The following is a 16,236-nucleotide window of genomic DNA, read 5'->3' as shown; positions in this document are numbered from 1 at the left end:
AGGCGGCGAGCTGCCGGATTCCTCTGGGCGGGTGACTCCCTTCTAGTGAAACTGATGAAAAATTCATCTCGCCAGGGTTCTGCTGTATCTTCAGCTCCCTGCAAAAAGCTTCATTAAATCAGCGAGAAAGGCTCTACCTCGATTTCACTTCGAGCTCAAAAGCTACAGCTGCTGTGCATTTACATTTACATTAATATCCGTCGTGCATTTGCATCGACACTTTCCCTTCTGTACGTGCATTTTGCCCTTTACAAAATCCATTTATAACCCACGGGGAGTCGCCGCCGACCGCTGGAGCGACGCTACGGTCCACGTGACAAACAACTGGGTAATTTAGAGGGGTTAAAGGCCGAAGAATCCCGGCAAATATATACGTGTGCCTTTTAAATGACAAGTATTAGCAGAGAGGGTGGAGAGGATACTTAACGTGGGTGGAAACCGGCATCAAGTGAGCTTTTTCGTTCACGGAGAGGGATTAGACGCCTCTCACTTAGAAAAAGGAGGCTGGATTCACTCCAGCCCTCTCCGCTTGTTGCTTTATTTCTCTCTTTCACCTCAGATTTTTCTTCTCTCTCATCCTCCTGCCTTTGATCCTTTCCCTGTCCATTCTTTCCTCACTGCTCTCGCTTCGACTCCTCCACGCTGCTTCTCATATTCTTTATGGCTGTGCGTCCCTTTTGCAAATGACAAGTTCATTCATTCCCTCACGGAGATTGGAGTCTCAGTTCAACAAGGCAGAAAAGTTCAGTCGAGCTAAGCCCGTTAAGTCCTTTTTATCAGTTTGGGTTTATGCACAACTAATTTGCAATGACTGCCGTGTTTTGGAAGCTGGGACTTGGTTACTTCTGGCAACTTGAAAAGTCTGGGAATAACCCGTCCTCCCACCCAAAAACGACGACAATGGTCGATTGCTGAAGGGTGTTAAAGTGACTTAGATTTTATTTACGTTTGTTGTGGTCTGTGGTGGTTGTAGTAGTTAAGACAGGATCAAAGGAGGAACTCAGGTGAGTTTAATCAGTTACAAAGTCTGCGCGCGGAGGACGTTGATGGTGGATTAAACACAAGACTTTTCTTTTCTTTTTTTTTTTAACCCCGAACCACGATCTTCTTCCTAAACCTAACCAAGTAGTTTTGGTGACCGAATATAATCCAAATGTGTCCGTTTCACAACATTTACCACGTGGCTGTTATTGCTGCCGTGACGATGAAGGCACGGTGCCGTGGGTCTGGTACTTTCCAACACTCAAATGATCTATTCGGTCGTCTAGGTAGAGGATATGTCGGTCCTATGGAGGGCATTAAAAAAAAAAACGCGCATATACAGTACGTCATCGCGTGAGTCGGTGGTAAACAAACTATTGTGTCGTTCCTAAAGAGAAAGGTGACGTTTTAAGATACGAAGCCAAAGTTTGGAGCGTGAAATGATGCCAACCTTAAGCGTCCAGCACCGAAGTCCTGCTAACCCTCCAATGAGGGCCTCGGGACTTCTCCTCATAAAAACCACGCCAGCTTCTGCATCAGAACGAAACTTTGAAAACGGTGGCAATTCATTTTCAGTCAAAGCACATGTCAACATTACATTACAAAACATTATGTCAACTTAAAGATTAGTCTGATGTTGGGGACAATTTTGAAAATGAATTTCAAGCAAAGATGCAACTCCAGCTTCTCCCGTGTTCTCCAGGATTTACTGCTTTCCGTCGTCTTATTGCGAAAAGAAACAGAATATATATGAAAAAAAAAAAAAAAAAAAGGAATTTTAAGTTTTAAGCTCGTTTATAGAACAGAATAATTGACGATTCGGCCCTAATTTACTTGTTCCACTGTTAATGAAAACTGGGATATATTATATCATCGAAAAGCAGTAGTTTGCTAACGATCTATCTCTCTTCTTTAAGTCTTCTACTTTAAAGTCGACACCTTTCTCCAAACCACACACCGTCAGTCTTTTTCAGTAAAGCAAGCACAAAACTGAAGCGTCCATTTTTCATATTGTGACATCTCACCGCAGTGCTCTTATGTAGATCTTGTGTTTACTCCCATGCCAGCGTTTACAGTTTTCATCCTCTGGGAATAAAAGGGAATTTAAAAACACACCTTCACCGCAAGGTCACTGCCTTCTTTGCACACACACACACACACACACACACACACACACACACACACACACACACACACACACACACACACACACACAGGACCACTAGAAGAAGTAAAAGATAATAGCTGAGCTTTGCTGGCTGCACTTATTTCCCTCCAAAAGGCGGGATTGTCTTACAGCTCACCCCGAAACACACAAAAGTGACTGACGACAGCCATTCTGTGACGGAGGAACCGACCTAGAAGCTGCAAACACACACTGACAAGCTGACCTACAAAGGAGACTTGTATTTCCGAAGTTAGCAGGAACAGTTGTTCAGCTGTTTGACTTACAGCAGCGATGTTAAACTGCTATGAAGCAAGATACTCAAGGCACACCTGAGGAAGACTCTCCATCAAATAATCCGGTGTTAATAAATGTTTAAATAACAGCTATTACACACGCTTCTTTATAAGATGAGCTCCTTGTCAAACAGCCATAATAACTGGCTTGAAAGAAAAAGCCCGAAGCATCCTCCCATCAAGACAAATCTCATGCTTTGGAGGAGAGGCAGCGATCACAAGTCTGTTTTGTGGTAAATTAAACCAATTCCTCTTGGGGATATCTTCAGAAAAAAAAAAAAAAAAAAAAGTAACACTGCATTGCAGAAGGAAACACCCCCATGTCTTTTGGGTCTTATTTTTGGAAGCCTAATGCCTCTGAGAAACCTTGCAGTCTCTGTCATCATAACATTATGAGTCACAGCCAGCGCTTGCTCCAGGTGTAGGTATGAAAGAACAACAGCTACATGCAGGTGTTTGATCGGAGATGGAATTATTTGTGGTTGTTTGTGACGTCTCCAGGACTTCGCTTTTATAAGAACATGTCTGCACAGTGGCAAGAATCTTAAGTTTAGAAAATGTTGTCACCTGCTAATGCCAACAGGGATCCACTGTTGTTTTAGATTTTTATTATGTCTCTCACATCTTTTACAAAATATCCACTTCCAGATTTGTATGAACCAAACACACACACACACACACGACCAGAGGCCCTGCTTGCGCGTCACGCAGCTTTCATTCTTTGGAAAGCGTAAGGTACGAGATACAAATCCGACATGCGATGGGCTCTTATTCAGAAGGCAAAGCGAAGGATTTCTTCGTCGGCATATTCTTTTAAACCTCTTACTCCAAGCTCCTCCTGCAGGGATGCAGTTTTTTTTTTCTGATTGTTCAACATTTACACACGGGGCTTTTTGATTGGTCTAACTATGGGCCAAAAAAAGGTGTGGAACCTCAGTTGTTGATGTTCATTAAGACAAAACTTTTTGTAGCTTCCAAAATCAGCCTGCGCGCATCACAGGAAAATCTGTACAAACTTTTTGTCCCTCGTACCGTTCGATTTTTCTTAAAAATGTTTTAAAGTAAAACTTTTTTTTTTTTTTTTTTTTTTAATGCATCAAGTATTTCCAGAATCCAGGTTTCCAAGTTCTTTAGAGGAACCAGGATCCAAACATGATGTCAGTCCTGAAATATATAACACAGGAATTCCTCCCGCTGTCAGACGTCCCCCCAGTCTAAACCCAGAGAGAAGAGCTGGGGATTGAGGGGGCACACGCTGTCACAGTCGGGCTCTGGTTGTCATGACACAGCCTTGTCAAAAATGTCAACTTGGTGCTTCAGCTTGACAGACAGATTATTTCTTACAATAAATATGTTCTGCAGTTTGCTCCAGTTACACAAGTAAAGTTTCCATCCCAGACCCGTCCCCCCGTCCCCCCCCCCCCCCCCCCCCCGTCCCCATTTTTTAAGGGGTGGCAATCATTACACAGAGTTGTAATGAACGCATTAAGCGTGAAGTTATGTGCAAACCTTTAAAGCAACATGAAACAGTTCAAGTTGAAAAATAATAAATAATGTATTACCTTAATTACTTTCTGGTCCTGCAACACACTGTCATGATAAACAATATTACTGGGTGCGACTGTTGATCTCTGTGTGTAATGTGAACGGATAAAGTATGACAACAACATTGACTCTAAAATGGGTCCCGTCAAGCTAGAAAGTCGTGCAGGCTCAGTCGCGGTACGACCCGCCGTGCATGTTATTTTCATTATAGAAAAAACAACAATCTCCTCATGTGTTTGTTTTCTACGTGTTGTTGCAGATCTTATTGTCAAACTGGCAAAGGACAAGTTTGGAGCCATTCAGACGGAATATCAAAAGGTATGTGTGTGTGTGTGTGTGTGTGTGTGTGTGTGTGTGTGTGTGTGTGTGTGTGTGTGTGTGTGTGTGTGTGTGTGTAATGAAGTTACTGTTTTGCTGTGCCTTTCATTCACCTTGCTGCATGTTTTGTTTTGTTTTTTTCTGCAGCAATTTATGATATAATTACAGAAGAAATGTGAGCTACTCTGTCGACCGTGACTTTTTCTACAGCGATGTGTTAATAGCTTTTGTTAGCCAAGGCAATGCCATTCATTTACTGGCATCCCATAAAACCAAAAATAAAGTAATGGTAATTGCTTCTGGCACAAACTTTCATTTCTTTAATTTAAACAAAGATACATCATTTGAGTTGTTATGATGAATAACTTTGACTACCAAAGCCTCAAATCTAAATAAAGTGGCTATGCATGCCAGTTTTGAATTTATTTTTTTTTATACTTTTTTTTTCTCTTTTGGTGGTTCTGTTTCATCACGTTTTTTTTTTTTTTTTTCTTTTTTCGTTGTTCTGTGGCTTTACTCTTTCTTTGATGCTGCATTGCCTTTGTCTTCTGCATGCCCTCTTCATCCGATCTGGCCTCCTTCAGCCAGAGAACATAGTGCTGACACTTCAGGTAAAGTCTGCACACTGGACCTGCGGTCCAAACCCCCCCCCCCCCCCCCCCCCAATCCCCCGTCTCATCGTGCTCCACTGTGCGAGTCACCACGGTTGCACAATTACGGCAAAAATATGAACCCTGTATAGTTTTACACACATTGGTCATATACCGCATACCGTAGCTTTAATTCTGATTATGAATAGATACGTGGTTAATTGTGCAGCCCGGTGACTTTCACCCGGCCATCCCATCCATCTCACAACCACCTTGGATCTCCTCACCCCCTCCTCCCCCCTTTTAGCTCAGCCCAAACCGTAGCTCCTTTGTCTTATTAAACCACATCCTCATCTAGAGCTCTTCACATTCATGTCGGATGCTAACAATGCTGACGGGATAACCAAAGCATAGTTACAGTTGGAGTTGGAGTGAAACTCAAAGTTATAGCGAGAGAGGACTATCAGGGGATTCCACTTTGCACGAGTAGCATGTAGCATAACAATACATTCCTGAAATTGTGGCATCAAACCCAGCACCGAAAGTCCAAAATTGTTGACTTTTGTACAGCCAAATCTCTAAAAACCTCCGCCTCTTGAATTTTCCCGGCCGTAGCGATCAGCAGCGACGGCGCGTAAAAGTGTACCGAAGTGTAAACTCTGAATAGCTCCGAATCCTTCGTCTCGCAGCAGCTTTAGCTGACATCTTACACAAACCACAGCAAGCGCAAGACCACACGTGAACACGCGTAATCTACCGCATCGCCGACGCTGCCAGAAGATGTTACGCACCTCCAAGCACCGAAGTGGACCGCCGACATGCAGTCGAGTACTATAATTATCTTTGGTTTTACATTTTTCACATTAAACATGTTGGGCATAATCACGAGGTCCACAAACTATAACAATGGTTTTAAGTTTTAGATTCTGCAGAGGAACTTTTCATTTATTTATTTACGACTGCAGTGTGTTCATCAAAGGCAGCAACTTCAAAGTGTCTCGACCAAACTTTTACAGAAGACAAAGAGGGACTTTTTCCCCAGCGTGATATTAAACAATGGACTCACAATGACAATATTGTGCAAAAGTGAGATATTCGTTGCGTCCATTGTCATTCAAACTGGAGCTGCTAGCAGCAAAGTTTTGTAAAATAAACAAATCTATTTCTGATATCAGTTCGTTTGCCTACCAAATCAAAACCAAAGCGGTTTAGTTATTTTTTTTATTTTTTATTTTTTAGAATTGGCTTCAACAGCCGTCTGTATGTCATAAATACAAATCAAATCGTGCCCTAAAATACCATCTTTATAGGAGATACTACGTAATCTCAGCTCAAACCGAAGCCCGCACACAGTAGATTTAAATAGTCCAGCGTTGGTCAAAGGCTTACGTGATGATTACACTCTTCACTTTTTCCTTCCCGCGAATCACAACGATATCGCCGAGAACACCGTTTCTCTCGGCGTTTTCAGGATCCAAAAGTGCTTCGCAGCTACTTAAAAACCAATTGAGCATCGTCGCTCGATGCCAACTTGAACCGCAATAACGGCTCAGACTAAGACTGTAAGGAACACAAACAATCAGCCGTTAACACAATTCAGAGCAAATCCTGTCGTACATCTCAGGCATTTAGTTGGCTCTCAATGAGTTTAGGGGTAACAGCTTCTTGCCGGAGGACACGTCGGCGTGCCTCGTGGCTGCTGCTGGCGTTAAATCTGATTAAAGTTACACAAACGCCCGTCTTCTCCACTGAGACGTGCCTCCGTCATCCAGTTTGCTCTTATTGGGAAGGTCACCTTTTTCTTTTGGGCACGTGCCAAGACAAAGCTATAGTCCAAAAATAGTCACAGCCGCGGGAGCTTTGAAGAGTGGTGGTGGAAAAAAAAGAAAAAGAAAAGAAAAAATATATATATATATTTGACCTTTTTTTTTAGGTGAAGATTTTGCCCAATAACAAGCAAAGCCCAGAAGCAGAATGACAATGCAAGCATTCAGATTCGCACAACATCCTCAACAATGGGGCTGGCATTGGTGCTTTTAGATGGCACGCACGGACACGTACGCTCACACATGCTCGGTTTCTTTTTTTCTTTCCCTCTCAGCATCTTCAAAACTGTCTGATTTCCTTTTTTTCCCTTCCCTGTTTCCACTGACCCTGCAATCATCCATATGTTGACTCCTTGAGCTTCAGAAAGAACGTGATCTACAGACTTTTTTTTTTTTTTTCCCCCTCTCTACATCTTTGTAAATCATATTCTTGACGCAGCCGAGCGCTTCAAGCCATCCAAACATTAGCGCGCCGGAATATGGATGGCGCCGAGATTTTCCAAATGCAGCGGAGAAGAAATTTCTGTCTTGTATGGCTTCAAAAGCTATTTCCTTTTGCCCTACCTTTGTACTCTCGCCGTGTTAAAAAGCTAAAGCCGCGGGTCCCCGGAGGAGGCAGGGTCATTGACTTACGAGGGCGATTAAGAAGAGAGCGCAAATCAGCTGGGAGAGCAGTTCGTCCATTCGGGAGCAGCGATAGCGGCGGCGCTTTGATCCTTTCATAACGAGACGCTATTGAACATCATTGTGACATGTTACACATGGTGTGGGAATTACCAATCCCCTTTTCAATTTTGCCAATTTCCAAAGCCTATGTTGAGTGCAGTTAGAGATACGGGCAGATTAACTGGGAGCGCCGTGGTACACGACAAGAGGAGAGCGGGAGAGCTACAGAGGACCTGCCGACAAGCAGCGATTTTACCTCCCCTCGATGTAGTGGGAGGAATTTAGAAGAAATCAGCTGGAGTCACCTTGAATATTTTGAATATTCAATCAAAATCGAGGATTACTGAGGCTTCGTCATCGCGGGATCATTCGGAGACAAGGCAGAATCTTAATTGCAACATTACGATGAAACAGTCAGCATTTCCACACCTTCTCCTTAACAGACTCGCACATTTTAATCTCACCGTCCTTCGCCACAAGATTTACCGCTCTATGACCCCTCAACACTCCTACTCAGCGTTTAACCCGAGCGGCCGTACTCTCAGATCTTCATATTCCATTCATTTGCCAGTGTTGTGAGACTGTCCTCAAAAAAAAAAAAACAACCCCATAGGGCGAACTTCCCACAAATTGGGACCGTTTTTCTTTCTTTCTTTTTTTTTTTTTTTAAACCTGCGTTTTACTGTTGCCATGACAACAAAGATTGAAAAACTTTAGGGGAAGTAGTAACCTTACCTAACCTGAGGCGATAAGTTAGGAAAACACTCCTGTGGGTCATATTTTTGGGGGTCGGGAGGGGTGGGGGGGGTCGGAACAAACCACCTGTCTGGTTGTAGGGGTAAGACGACGTACAGGTGCACGCAACTTCGTATGACATTGTTTCATGGGCGAAATAGAAAAATGAACCGTCGCAAAGATGCGCTTTATAGTTTGGGATTTGATTTTTTGTTTTTTTGTTTTTTAGGGCAAAAAGATAACGTTCACTCAGTATTAGCTAAAACTGCTGAACAGATGATGTTCACTTTTAGTTACTTTGCGATCATTTGAAATGGTTGTACTGAAGTGTATTTCAATATTTGATCAACCTTCACCAACATAAATGGAAAACATGTTACACACTTAATAAAGGGCGGATATATTACGCTGAATTAGTTTTAGCTTGGTGTCATAAGGCTGCAAACTCCCCACTCCCCCACACAATTCCTCTGTTGTAATGTGTTCAACCAAACCATCATTTTCCTAAAATCTTATCCTGTGACAGAAAGCTCCCCACTGCCAAGAGATACCCTGACATTTTCCATGGTTTCTTGACTTCTTCGACGATTAATAAATTGAAGCTGGCTGAGTGATACGCCTTGTTTTTTTGTTTTTTTACTGTCAAGCGCCACTGAAACGGGTATAATTATCTCACCTCTGGGGGCTGATTTGTCTTCTATAAAGCAAAATGTAGATCTTATTATTCAGTGCAAGTTTCTTTTTCTGCAGCGCTGGAAATGCCTTGTAGTCCATTTCTACCGAAGCGGGTTTTTCATCAGAAATGCCGTCTTTCCACCTTCATTAGAGAGAAAAAAAAAAAAGAAACCTGCACCACGGGGGTGACGTGGATAGGTCTGATTCCTTTGAGTACGTTCCCCATCATCCTTTAATGTGTAGCTATCCTCCCGAGTGCATATTCCAGTTTGTTGAAAATTTGAAACGCTAAACAACCTTCAAGAACTGCTCTCTGGGAAAAGCCAACAGATTTTGTTTTCCACTTGCAGTTTCAGCTCGCGCTGCGGAACAATAATCTGGTCCTCCTGATTTCTGGAGTCATTTGTTTTGTGTAATAGTGTAGTTAAGGAGTCGAGCATTGAACTGACTCTTGGCATTTAAGATTTGGAGAGAAAAGGATCCTCCTGCAGTGAGTAGTGTTACGCAATCTGTTTGTTGTTTATCCCACAAATCCCTTTTGGACAAAGAGTAGAAAGAATTTCCAGCGGTGGGATCCTACAAGATATTTTTAGATTTGTTGCTCATTTTATCCTTGGCCTCCTTGTGCGTGTCCTCCCTTCTTCTCCTGTATGCCTTTATTAATCTATCCTTTCTTCTCTCCCTCAATCCAAATTCTCCTCTTGCTGTTTTATCCACCCCCCACCCTTTTTTTTTTTTTTTTTTTTGTGCCTCCATTCCCCTCCTGTCTCTTTTCATCACGTTTTCCATTTTCGCCTCCTTTTTCTCCTTTGTGTCCCGTTTCCCAAATAATTTGTCCCCCGTCCCCTCACCTCATTTCTCCTCTCATTCCCTCCCCCTCCCCCTCCCCCTCCCCGCCACCGACCCCCCCCCCCCCAGGCGATCTACTACGAGATAGGCTTCCTGGTGTGCGCGACGGTGGGCCTGCTGTTCGCCGTTCTGATACCGATAGTCGGTCTCCTCTTCTGCATGTGCCGCTGCTGCGACAACTGCGGCGGCGAAATGCACCAGCGCCAGAGGAAGAACGCCGACTGCCGCCGCGGCCTGCTGGGAACGCTGCTCTTCTCCACCTCGCTGGTCATCACGTGAGTGTGACACATGCACAGATGACACTCGCGGGCAAAATACGTGGAAATCGGCTCGCGAGTTTACAGCGTTGTGCTCATGCACGTGAGGCAAAAAAAAAAAAAAAAAAAGCACACACACACTGTACGTACACACACACACACACACACACACACACACACACACACACACACACACACACATACGCACACACACACACACAGTCAGCCGCCTCCCCCATCCCCCCCCCCCCCCACATGCTCTTTGCTATATATAGTAAAGTCATACTGTAGATTCTATGTGGCAGCACCCTTCATACTTGTGTTCACTCGAAGCACCGGTCACCACAATCTGCAGGGAATTTATACCGAAAGCTTTCCTTTCTCACTCCGGTGAGAATCCCTCGTCACGTCGACACACATTCACGCCAACAAATCCGAGAGAAACCGGCGACGCACTTCAGAATCGAATCATAATTTTTGCGTGACGAGAAGCTGATCTCCTCGGAGCCACATTTTCGTCTTCACCTTCGTATTGTCGCTGGTATTTCTTTTAAAGTATTAGTTATACCTATTGCATCTTCCTTCAGGGTTTTATTATATTACCGCTCCAGCTGTCGCTTCTCTATTTTATGTGCACATTTTAAGCATTAAGCTGATGATATTCTCCAGTGAGAATGCAGTGGGTGTGGAGGTAGATTTACTTTCTATATTACTAATGCTTCAGACCGCAGAAACTGGAATTAATTGTTGTAATCTGGGATTTTAATACATTATAAATCCTTTTTTTTTTTTTTTTTTTTTTTGTAAGCCTGGACCCTCACGAACCAAACCTCCATCAGTAGCTATCAAGCGACTTCAGACTTGCTTCACAATGCGGGGCTCCACTTTATACTCAGAAAATAGATGTTTTACGCAAGTTTTATAAAAGAAAAGTGTATGCGAACAGGGAAAAAAACGAGTTGACTGATCTCCAGGAAAAAAAAATGAATAAACTTAAGATATTAAGTTAAAACAACAAATGTTCAGTCATGCTTACAAATGTTTCAGACAGACTTGTACAAAGACAACATACAACAAAGTCCTTTTTAGGGTTTATGGTCCATTTCATTCTCTGGACCAGTTCAAATGTAAAAAAAACTCAAAAAATGTAAGACGTCCTCCCGGTATTTAACAAAAAGGGAGACGGCAGATTGTTTTTGGGGTACATTTCCTTAATATTGGAGAGATACCATCATTGAAAGTAAGAAATAGAAAAAAGTATAGAAGGAGGCTTTGAGATTTCAGCTCAAATTGAACGTGATGATGCGAAAATGATGGAAAACCCTGGAATAAGCTGAAAAGGCTTTGTTTTTTTTTCCTGTCCTTCTTCTATACATGCGCCTTATTACATCGTACGACTGTCCCGTACCTCAGTGGAACTCATCTCTTAGAAAATGGCCCGGAGGAAACTCAAATCCTCTCTGCTCCACTCCGGTTCACAGTCTCAGCAGCGCAAGAAGCGGTAGCCGCCGGGGGATGTTAGCCACAGTACATTAAAAAAAAAAAAAAAAAAAAAAAAAGTTTTAGGAGGGCTGCCGTTTGCCTCTTGTGCTACACTAAAGGGATCTGGAAGTGTACTTAAGTTTGATGCTCTTTGACATTCTGTCTTCATTGGAACGAAGCAGGGGGGGGTGGGGGGGGTGGTGGTGGTGGTGGTGCGGGTGGTGGTGGGGGGGGGTTATAAGAAATTCCCCGGCAATATCCTAGCGGCCCAGACGCGGGAGTCTGAGAGCATCCTCACGGCTCTTATTAAATCTCCCCAGCTACCAGCCGGGAGATGCTGCACAAGCTCTAATGAAGCAATTACAGGCTGGCGAGGGATGAGTTGCCGAAGCCCAGACTGCTTTTTTTTAATTTTTTAATTTTTTTATTTTTTTAGCGCCACGAGGAAGCTGACAGCCGGGCAACACGGGAGCGGCAGGGGTGACATTCATTTACGCAACAGGTGTTAAAATTGGATTACGAGTAGTAAAAAAACAAAAAAACAACAACGACACAGAAAGGTGTTTTGAGTGTACTGAAATGGCCGAAGTTGTTGGAAAATGACGCGTTTTGTAACCGCGTGAAACAAACGGGTCAAAGTGGCGCGTTAATATACTGATATTTTGGCCATTTATGTTTAATGTTAAACAGTCGTCGTTTGGGGAGTTTGCACAGGATTGTCTGTCGATCGAGTCGGTGACATTTAGGTCTTTTATTGGAGAAGATTTATGGAAGATTGGGTGCTCATTTATGAAATATGAGTGGAATCGAGGTCGGGTCGACTGAATGTATTTTTCACGGGGAGTCAATTTCCTTGAACGCTACGTACCGTTTATGGTTGCGATTTCCCCCTTTTTGCATGTTCTGATGGAAGCCATTAATGCAGGATGACGAGAATCATCATCCTGATGCGACTGCGCGCATCAAACTTGAGTTTTTATTAAGCGCTTTTTAATCGAGATGAATATCATGCACCATAATAGAGCCTAAAAATACCTTCGATATTATTTACAGGGAATATAAACCAGCCTGACACCCAAGCACACAGATTACATTGTCAAAACGCCACCTGCCATGTTGGCTTACGGGCTTATCGACTGCCAGAAATGTCGAACAAGACTGTGACTGCTGCCAGAAGACACCAAACTTTTTGAGTTTAACCGATAAGACATGCGCTGTCCTCCTGAAATAAAATCTGCACGTGCATTGACAGGGTGGAGAGTTGCCTCGAAATAAAGCTCATCGATAAATAGCGCAAGAAGATGGCATACGTCAATTACACCAAATTTAAAGGAAGTGCCACGGAGATGCATTTTATTGTTTTTTTTTGCCCGTGTTTAGAGGCCTTTTATCCAAATTTTCCAAATATATGACAACTGCTGACAACAGCTGGCTACCGACAGTGAACTCAGTGATCATAACGAGAAAGTGAAGCAGCGGACCAGAACGAATGTAAAGGTTCGAAAAGTCAATGTGTGTTTCTGGCACCCGAAGCCGACGGCAACTTTTTGGGATTCAACGTAGCGTCGGAAAAGAATTACACGGTGTCACTGTGATGAGGACGGACAACAACACCAACATTAAGGATTGGTATTTGTTGTCTGACAGAGGTGCCGGGGGTGGGTGTAAACCCACTAAACAAAAAGGGGTACAGCTAAAACATCACAGCGCAGAGCAGAAGCATTCAAGCAGATCTTATGGTACTTTTAAGTCTCCTGAAGTTGGCATAAGAAAAGCTGAACGCCTCATTTCACTCTCGTCACAGAAATCTTTCTCCACACACTCGCCTGAGTTCGTCAGCACCTACCGATAGCAGTTGTGCTCACTCGATGAAATTGTTGAGGCGTTTAAGGGATATCTGTACATCGTAGCTGCAGAAAATAACCCGGGTTACACTTCTGCTGCTGGAGAAAATGGATTTTCTAAAATTGGTATCGAAAAAAAAAAAAAAAAAGAAAGTATCGTTCGCTGTCCAAGTCGAGGTGCCCGTGTCGTCGGTGCGCGTGATCGAATCTACCAAACACGCACAGCAGCAGCAGCAGATGTGAAGATCTTGTAACGGAAGTTCAATCTGTTCCTCGCCGCGGGTCTTTGAATGTTGTACGTTACAGGCAGGAGAATTTGGAATAGCTTCGTGGGATTAAATATGATGAGAAGATTTTTGTAGAATCAATCAGCGCATTTCGTAATAAATCAAGCAGAACCAGATTACAGGGAATTTTTCATTGGCGCGGCTGTCTTATTAGCACTTTTACCCAGGTTGAATTAGGTGAATGTCGACTGAAATCTAAATAAGCGTGAGCTGATTAACAAGGCCTGCGCAAATTGTCAATTACTGTGGCGTGTAAATACATTAAGACTCATTTCTATTAGAGCTTTAAAGGGAAGGATGAGTGAGAGGAACAAAATAAACACGTTGGCAGTAGTGAAGTGTGTTAGCATTCCCCCCCGCTCAGTCAACAGCCAATTAGGAGTCAAGTTTACAGTGAGATGGACTGTTATAACGATGCGGCAACAAATGAATGCGCATTAATAGCTTCTGTGATGGTTTGCATTTTGTCAGACGGAGGCCAGCTTAAGTGAACCTAAACATTTTGTTTTTAAAACGCGTTGGCTCGAGCGTTGTGAGGTTATTCTTCCGTTTTTAATTCCGTCAGCGTCCGCACGTCGAGCTCGGTCATGCGGGTTTAAACGCGTCGAGCAGTCCAGACCCTCCCGTAGCCAAATTGTCAAAAAACAACAACAACAACAAAGAAATAAAAGAAATGCATGGTAATATCCGACACCTTGTCTGCAAACACAACAGCTTCTCAGCCCAATACACCGGGAGATGCGCGTGTCGATGTTGTTAACGTGTCGTGTGTTGGCTCACATGCGAGCGCTGTATCACCCCCCCACCTCCCCCCCCCCCCCAAAAAAAAAATAAATAAATAGCGGCACGTTGCATCACGTCTGCCAGCTATCGTAAGGCCGCACCGTGCATTATTAAAAGAACAGCAGGAGCGATGTCCGTCTCCACAACTCAGCTCTGATGATTCCACACAACCCCCCCACATGGATTTATCATAATAAAAATGACAGACAGAAGATCCTCCCGTCGGTTCCGGCCAAGTGGAAGAAGACCCCTTGCCTCATGCTGTTACCCAGCATGCACTTCAGCGGTCTATTTCAGTCGCTGGGTGTCCGAGACTATTAACACAAAAAGGGCTTAATATTATGGACTTGGTAATCCATGTTAATTATATGGGGGGGGGGGGGACGTCTGAAAAATGATAATTCATGGATCGTGCACTCTAAATCTCAAAACATTCAATTTAGATTCGGAGGAGGTTCGTCCTTAAATGAGATTATCCGACCTGAGATATCTGGAAGCTTTCTTGCCACGACTTTTAAGGCCAAAAACATTTTCCCCAAAAAAAATATTAACCTTGAAAAACAGCACAAGTAAAAACTAAAATACAATTATGATTTACTGGAAAAAAAAAAAAAAAAAAAAAGAAGCAATCTACACTGAGTTTTGGTAGCTATTAGATCAAACATCATGGAAACATCATGGAAAAACAGCCAGTGCACAATTGACATAAACAAGTTTAGGATTTATATCTTTCAGGCGGAAAAAAAGAAAAAAGAAAAAGAGAAGCAACATGTTGCAATAATTTCCAACGGAGCTGTGCAGCAAATTGCACGTTCTGAATTAAACATGTCATATAATATTTGTGTACACCTGTCCACAGACGGAAGAGAATATCCTTTGAAGTCTCAGTGATTTCGATCGGGCCAACACGCTGCGCCTTGAAACAGGAGCAGGTGTGAGAAACGCCTGCAGGCTGTGTTCAGTCATTTCCCTCAAACGGCATCTTAATAAATATGCCAAGACAGTAAACTCGTAATATCTGACCACATACCAGTCCAGGGGCAACCGACTGTTTCGCCATACAGCTTATTTCCTATTCAGACGCCACTAAATTCTTCTTTGCTAGCCAAGACTTATACCCCGAAAGTTACTCCTGTTTTTATGTTTTAGTTTACTCTTTTGAAAAAAAAAAAAAAAAAAGAACAAGTCTCTACTAATTAAATGCTCACAGAGTTCCACTTCTGTTTATTTGACATGTTAGATATTAACGTTGAATTTCTGCTGAATTCTTAATGAACTGACCCAATTAATGAGTAGAAAACAAACTTTTTTTTTTTTTTATCACTGGTCCACTTTTTATTGGAGCAAAGACCATTGAGGGGACAGTAGCTTACCAGCCACAGTCTAAAGACAAACAATATTACAGACAAATAAATCTAGAAATGCAATCCCACCAGACTAAACTTTGTTAAACTCAACATTTTTTGCAGAACTCAGGTCAAAAACTCTGTTCCTCACATGTATTATTCATTAGATACGTCTTCGATTGGGAACTAATTTTGGGATTGAGTTGTTAAATTTGAAAGTTTGATGCTCATTTGATGTCAAGTTGACATTCAGACCTCCATTGAACTGTTTTTGATTGCGGAGAATAACCAGTAAATTTTGGCAGCAATCAACTCTCTATCTCCTACTTACTGCTGACACAAATACATAAACATGTTCTCGCTTTCTCTCAGATGCGCACTCGCACAAAAACAAGCACGCAATTAGTCACTTCGAAGCACACACACACACACACACACACACACACACACACACACACACATCCTGTTCCTCCTGTAACCCGCGCATCGCTCAGTTAACAGCCTCCGTGGGGAGTCGTCACAGGCAGGGTTATTTTTGGGGATTCATTAATAGCGTGATGAGCTTTAAGTTCGCTCTGCCATGAGAGAAGC

The 16,236-nt window shown here is 42.9% G+C and overlaps 1 protein-coding gene across 1 annotated transcript in view; it reads left to right on the top strand.

Annotated features, from left to right (window-relative positions):
- prom1a (prominin 1a) overlaps positions 1 to 16,236 on the top strand; it is a 72,627-nt gene that overhangs the window by 19,646 nt on the left and 36,745 nt on the right. Inside the window, 3 exon segments of the mRNA XM_069171889.1 lie at positions 4,247 to 4,305; positions 4,890 to 4,916; positions 9,716 to 9,921. Of these exon segments, the coding sequence (XP_069027990.1) occupies positions 4,247 to 4,305; positions 4,890 to 4,916; positions 9,716 to 9,921 (292 nt within the window).

The sequence above is a fragment of the Embiotoca jacksoni genome, unplaced genomic scaffold, assembly GCF_022577435.1.
Source record: "Embiotoca jacksoni isolate LCO1_2020_lvr unplaced genomic scaffold, fEmbJac1.0.p SCAF_5, whole genome shotgun sequence".
Taxonomy (NCBI): Eukaryota; Metazoa; Chordata; class Actinopteri; family Embiotocidae; genus Embiotoca; species Embiotoca jacksoni.
The sequence above is the reverse complement of the archived record's forward strand: the minus strand, read 5'-3'. Positions and strand labels throughout refer to the sequence as shown.